At 72.8% G+C, this 6,336-nt stretch overlaps 1 protein-coding gene across 3 annotated transcripts; it reads right to left on the bottom strand.

Annotated features, from left to right (window-relative positions):
• Window positions 1-1,502: 1,502 nt before the first annotated feature.
• On the bottom strand, window positions 1,503-3,766 carry FNDC10 (fibronectin type III domain containing 10). Of its 3 annotated transcripts, XM_058304670.1 has the most exons (3): window positions 2,617-3,766; window positions 2,241-2,271; window positions 1,503-2,036 (listed from the first exon to the last, which is right to left on the bottom strand). In XM_058304670.1, the coding sequence occupies exon 1, from the start codon at window positions 3,610-3,612 to the stop codon at window positions 2,854-2,856; it is 759 nt and encodes a 252-aa protein (XP_058160653.1). In that variant the 5' UTR covers window positions 3,613-3,766; the 3' UTR covers window positions 1,503-2,036; window positions 2,241-2,271; window positions 2,617-2,853. The 3 variants fall into 3 exon arrangements, with proteins under 3 accessions (XP_058160653.1, XP_058160652.1, XP_058160654.1); XM_058304669.1 differs by having other exon boundaries at window positions 2,241-3,766; XM_058304671.1 differs by lacking the exon at window positions 2,241-2,271.
• Between the last annotated feature and the right edge of the window lie 2,570 nt (window positions 3,767-6,336).

Raw genomic sequence — 6,336 nt, 5'->3', positions numbered from 1 at the left:
CGCAGGGCCCTGCAGGGAGGACTGGCTGGGGCATGCGACTCTGGCTGTCCAGCTGATGCCCGCAGGCAGTGCCCGGCTTCCAGCCCGCAGGACTGGCCAGCTGCTGACGCGCCCGAGCCAGGGGCAGGCTGCGGCTCACACGGGAGCTGGGCTGTGGATGGGGTCTGGGCACGTGCGGAGAGGCTGCACTCCTGGTTTGGACCCAGCAGTGCTGTCACGGCGGGATGCTGGGAAGGGTCAGGGGCCTAGGTCTGGAGCCCGGACAGTCACCGGTGCAGCAGCCCCACGGCCCTGGCAGGGATGCCTTTATTAGGCGAGGCGGGACAGGGGTGCCCGTCACCGCGTCCCCATCTCAACCCGAGTCCTCATTTCAGCCACACAAGCACAGGGCGAGCGAGGTCCTGCCTTCCGTCTCACAGGTGAGGAAACCGAGGCCCCGGGGACTGCCCGGCCCTCACCTGGGGACAAGCCGGCAGGCAACCCCACAGCGCTTGGCGTCAAAGCAGGCTCTCCTACTCCGCCTCAGCCGCGAGCTCGGGATCTCCGAGCCCCGGGAAAGGGCCAGCCTCGCGGCCAAACCCAAGAGTGGGGACCACGCCTCCCGCGCCAGGGACGCCATTGAGGACGTTTCGAGGGTAGTGACCGCCCCGTTCCCTGGCCAGTGGTGGAAGCAAGGAGGGCAGGGCAGTGACCCAGGGCAGAAGGGCTGGGAGCTGGCGGGGAGGGGCACAGGGGGCTCTGGGTGAGCCGGGGGTGCAGGTGAGCCAGTTGGAAGGGGCTCTGGCTGGGCGAGGTGCAGGGTGCGCCCTGACCTTCAGAAGTGGGCGCCCCGGATGCCGCTCCAGGCCGTCTCCTGCTCGAGGCACATCGGCTGGCCCCCAGGGCTGGGGTGCCGGGACTCCACATCTCAAACCCAAAGCTGGACTCTGCCCTCTGGGAAGTGTCTGGGATGGCCCTGAAGAGGGATCTGTAGTCTCCCCGTGTCTGTCTGCAGCAAGGAGTGGGGCAGCCCCGAGCCTGGGCTGTGAAGCTGCGGCACGGGAATTTGGGAGAGGGCCAAGGTGGGGAGGGCCCCTGTTCTGGAGTCCTGCAGCGCCTGGGGCAGTGAGAGCTCCCCAGACACCGCAGGCAGGGGACCCCGAGGCCCTGGGTGCTCCCGGGGTGCCGGGCCGTGGAAGCCAGGTTGCGGCGCAGCCCCACTGCCGCCCACACCCCCAGCCCCTGCGGGTGACTCACTGAGCCTGGCCCGTCTCCAGCTGTCTTGGCTTCCCCCGTGGTCACAGCTCTGGAGCGCCACAAGGGCAGCCCAGGCGGAGGGGAGGCCTGAGGGTGGGTGGCCACACAGGGTGCCAGGGCCTCTGTGCACCCCCACCTCTGGCCGCAGCGGAGGCAGGGCCCCTCCTGGAAGCACCCGCTTGCTGCTTGTCACAGCTCACACGGGTCACCCCTGAGTCCGGGCTATTTCTGGAAGCCACACCCCCCGCCCCCTCCGACAAAGCAGACAAGGGAAACGAAGCTGTTTATTTCTCAAGGTCGGAGGGTGGACAGACAAGCCAGACTTCCCTCCAGTCCTCCTGCCAGAAAGTGCACGTGCGCCAGGCGGAGGCGCGCCCCTCCTGGCCCGGTGGGGGTTCAGGTGCAGATGAAGGCTCCGGAGGGCCTCGGGGGGAGCCGAGAAGCCCCTCCCTCCCCCTGCCTGCCCCCTCCCCCTGCCCCCCACACAGACATGCCCGACAGCTTGCCAGCACCACCGCAGCGAGGGCCAAGCAGAAACACAGGGAGGCAGGGCTGGGGGCTGCAGGGGCACCCGCCAGGGCCAGGGCCACTGGAGCGAGGGGGGGCCGGGCGAGCCGCAGGGACCCCAGAAAGCGTCAGGGTCAGGTCCAGGACGGTCAGGTCCAGGCTACCGGAGGGCCGGGCAGTGCCGCCACCCCTGCCAGGGCCCAGCGCTCCCAGGTGGTCGGTGCAGGAGCTGCCTCCGGTGGGGGCTCAGGGTGGTCCGGAGGGCAGACGGGCGGCATCGCTGAGGTCAGATCCTGGGGAAGGCAGCGGGCTGTCAGGCTATGGGCTCTGGGCCCAGGGCACCGAGAGGGCTGGCCGGGTGGGCCACTGTTGCACCGGGCAGACCCCCTCCCCAGCCACCCGCCCTGCTCCAGGGGAAAGTCCCAGGTGGGGGCAGCACATGCAAAAGGGGGTGGGGCCAGGCCTGGGGGACGGCCACCTTCCCCAGGTGCACTCACCCTGGAGGCAGCGGCTGGGCTCCTTGGACACCTGAGTGGGAAGACACGGCAGGACGCTGCTCCACCTTCCCCACGCCCCGCACACCTGGTGGCTCCTGTGCGGCTCCAGCACCCTGGGGCCAGCCCGTCTCGGGGCCACACCTGCCCGGACCACAGGCTCGCAGGCTCCGGCCCAAGGGTCCCACAGTGGGCCAGAGATACTAAGGCACGAAGCTAAGCCAGGCCCACTGGGGTGGGGTGGGGGTAAGGGACAAGCTCCAAGGGGCCCAGTGCCTGCCAAGCACACAGTGACCAAGCAGTGGCCACGACCCAGTTTGCCCACTCGGCACAGGATGGAGACCTGGGGTGACAACCTGGGGAGGCCAATGGCTCTTACTGGAAAGTGTCCGGATTCCCAGCCGCGCCTAGCAAGGCGTCTGGAGAGCGGGCAGCGCGCCAGGGCCTGTCCTGAGCCGGACTCGGGCACTCGGACTTCCAGCCGGGCAGGTCCCGCGACCGAGGACTCCGAAGGCCCGGCGTCGCGGGCTGGCCGGCCCCCCTTGGTCTCCGGCAGGCCCCGATGGCCTCCTACGGGGGCGCAGGGACGAGGCGGGGCGGCCGGCGGGCCTCGGCGTCAGGGCTGCCGGCGCGGGGCGGGGCGCCCGAAGGCCGGGTGCATGAGGTTCTCGGTGATGTAGGCCACGAGCAGGCAGATGGCCACGAGCATGACGCAAATGGAGCCGCCCACCGCCGTCATGGCCACCACGATCTCCCGCATGCCGGCCGGCTCGGCGGCGAACTCCACGCACTCGGCGGGCGCGGGCGGCGGCGGCGGCGCGGGCGAGGCGGGGCCCCGGGCGGCGGCCGGGCCGGGCGCGGCGCGCAGCGGCAGCGGCTGCAGGCACAGGCGGTAGCGCACGCCGTCGTGCACGTCGGGCAGCAGGTAGTCGCGGCAGGAGGCGCCGAGCAGCACGCGCTCGCACGGGAAGCGCGTGTAGGCGCCGCGCCACGAGCAGTTGAGCGCGAAGCCGCGCAGGCGGCGGGCCTCGGCGGGCGCCAGGCGCCACTGCAGCAGCACGCTCCGGTTGCGCAGGACGCTGGCGCGCAGCGAGCGGCCGGCCGAGGCGTGCGCCGCGCAGCCGGGCGCCTGGCAGCGGAAGCCGCGCGCGGGGCTGCGGAAGCACAGGCGCCCGCCCGCCGCCTCGGGGCCCTCGGGCAGCACCTTGTAGGGGCACCAGGGCGCGTCGGCCGCCGGCTCCCAGGCCGCGGGCGCGGGCGGCGTCGGGGCGGGCGCGGCGCAGGGCGGCGGGGCGCAGGCGGCCAGCAGCAGCAGCGGCAGCAGCGGCGGCGGGAGGCGCGCGGGCCGCGGCGGGCGGCGGGGCGGGGCGCGCATCCTGCGGCGGCGGCGGCGGGCGGCGGGCGGCGGGCGGCGCGGGCTCCGGGGCGCCGGCCGCGGCCGCGGGGCGCTGGTCACGCGGGCGCCCGCCCCGCCGCTCCCGGCCGGCCTCCGCGCGCCCGCGCTCCCGCGCGCAGTGCCCTCCGCCGCCCGCTCCGACCCGCCCCCGCGCCCGGCGCGCGCTCGGACCCGGCGGGGGCGGTGCCGCCGCGCGCCCCGCCCCCTTAACCCTCGCCGGGCCGCCGGCCGGCAGGTGCCCGCGGCCTGCGCGCTCCGGTCCCGGCGCCCGGGCACCCCACCCCCCGCGGCCGGCCGTGGGCGGCCGCGCGGCCGGGCCAGGGCCCGGTGTGCCGCCGGGCTGCTTGCAGGGTGGACGCGTCCCGGTCCGCGGCCCTTGTCCCGAGGCGCCCCCCGTGGCCGTGCCGGCCCGTGACCCCTCCTGCCGCCCCGGCCACGGGGGCCACCCGAGGAAGCCGGGACCCCCGCAGCCTCCGACCGGGCACCCGGGGACCCAGGGCTCCTGCCCCGACGCGGTGGCGAGGCGCCGCCCCTGCCGGCGACGACAAAGGCCACTTTCCTTCGCGCCCTGGCTCTTTTCTTCCTCGAGGGACGCACAGCGCCTGGCCGGGGCGCGGGAAGCCCGAGGGACGAGAGTCCGGTGGGCGAAAGCCGTGTTGACTTGCGCACGACCCGGGCTGCGCCCGGTGCCGAGGAGCGAGCATCGCCGTCTGGCCGTCGTCCCCAGCACGTCCTTGGGGTTGCCCTCCGTCCGGAGCGGCTCGGGCAGGGGAGCCAGGGCTCGTCAAAGGGACCACTTCCCCAAAAGGCCTGGTGGCATCCTGGGCAGGCGGCCCCCGGCCTGGTGCTGCCATCCCTTCCCCTCTCCTCCCCTGGACCCACAAGGCGGGGACTCAATCCCATCCCTGCCTCGGGGGCCGCCCCTTCCCCAGGCCCCGGAGACCCCTGGCCTGCCCGATGTAACTGGGAGTGAACCCCGGCACCCACAGGCCAAGGCACAGGGCCCAGGCGCTGCTCTGCCGGCCCCAGGATTCTCCCGCCCCAGTGAAGGAGAGGAGGGCCCACAGTGCTCCTTGAGCCCCCACCTGACCGCTAGGCCGCCTGCCTTGGCCCCTGACCTCACTGCTCCCAGCCATCCCCAGACCCCCAGTCAGCTCCAGAGGTCAGCGCCTGAGGCCTAGGGGTGTGTGGGCCACAGACCCCACCCACGAGCCCCCCACCCAGCTTGGCTCGGGAGTGGTCATCTTGGAGCACCTGGCACCAGCAGGGAGCAAAGTGTATGAACTGGGTGGGAGGAGAGTGCTGGCCAGGGGCCAGCCGTGACCGGGGCATCTCGGCCCTGGACGGGGACACCTTGTGAGCAGGTGGCCGTGGGGTGTCGGGAGCCAGTGACAGGAAGGGCGGCCTTGCCTTTCTCTTCGCCCTGGGGCTTCGGTGGCTCCTCACGGGATCTGGGCCAAGCCCACCCCTGGGGCCAGCAGGTGAGGGTGGCTCAGGCCCCGCCCTCCTGGTGCCAGTGGGCTGCACTGCGGGTGTGGGGGGTGGCCTCCACTCCAGGACAAGGCCACCCTGCAGAGCCCCTCCCCACCCCCACTGCTTGCCTCCCTGTCATCCCTCCCCCCCAGCAGTGCCACCCTGGAGCCCCCACCCACCGCAGGGTGCCCCACTGCTTGCCCCAGGCCGTCTGGAGCAGCTCGCGCTCTTCCAGCAGTTGGAGTTGGGAGGGGAGGACAAAATCCCCAGGGCTCAGCCGCCACTGAAGCCGCAGCACCCTGAGAAGCCGCCTGCCGACCCCGCCCGGGCATCTGTGGGAGCCCCTGCCCCTGCCCGTTCTCAGCCAGCAGCCGGCCACATGGCCGTCCTTTCCCCTTGGAGCTGGTGACCCAGGTGCAGGCCCAGCCCCTCACGGCCACAGGCTAACGGGTGGGAGCAGCCCCTGCTCCAGGTGGCCGCTGCCCATCACCCCCTGCCTCCGAAGGCCACCCTTGGACTTCTCGCCTCCAGCGCCGTGAGAGCAAATTCCTGATTTTCAGCCACCCCATTTATGGACATTGGTCACAGCAGCCGTGGGGAAGGCAGATTCACGTCCACAGTGCCTGGTTTTTCCCATGAAGACAACTCTCTGCTCCCGTCTTGAACCCCAGATGTGCCACCTGCCACAGTTTGCCGGCTGTGGGGCGCAGTGGGAGTCCGTAGGCGCCCGCCTCTGCTGTTGGCAGTGGGCTCTCGGCAGCAGCAGCTGGGTCCCCGTGAGTGCTGTCCATGCCAGCCCACGTCGGGCCCCAGCCCACCGCCCTGGCCCCTTGGTCCGTGAGCCCGGGTAACACCGGCTGGGGGGCTGGGAAGCAGGGCCCCACGTCCCCTTGACTCTTGAGGGCCTCCTCCCCGCGAGGTGCCCCGGGGCGTCCCACTGCTCCCGAGGCCGTGCTGCCCCAGCCCGTCCTTGCAGGGCCCAGGCCGGCTGGAACGAGAGTCCCCTGTGGACGAGCTCCTGGGGAGGTTCCAGCGGGAAGGAGGGGAGGGGCCACCGGCTGCTGCGGTCGGTCGAGAGGCAGGCCCTGGGCACAGCCGGGGCTGAGCCTGGGCCTGGAGGAGAGTGGGGCGGGGGGAGGGAGAGCCCACTTGACACCTGCCACCTGCCAGGCCCCACGTCACCTGCCCGCGGCTTACTGAGCACCTCCAGGGCAGTGCGCTTTCCCACGT

Source organism: Dasypus novemcinctus, chromosome 9 (genome assembly GCF_030445035.2).
Source record: "Dasypus novemcinctus isolate mDasNov1 chromosome 9, mDasNov1.1.hap2, whole genome shotgun sequence".
NCBI classification, from domain to species: Eukaryota; Metazoa; Chordata; class Mammalia; order Cingulata; family Dasypodidae; genus Dasypus; species Dasypus novemcinctus.
Note: the sequence above shows the minus strand (reverse complement) of the source record. Positions and strands in the feature narration are given on the sequence as shown.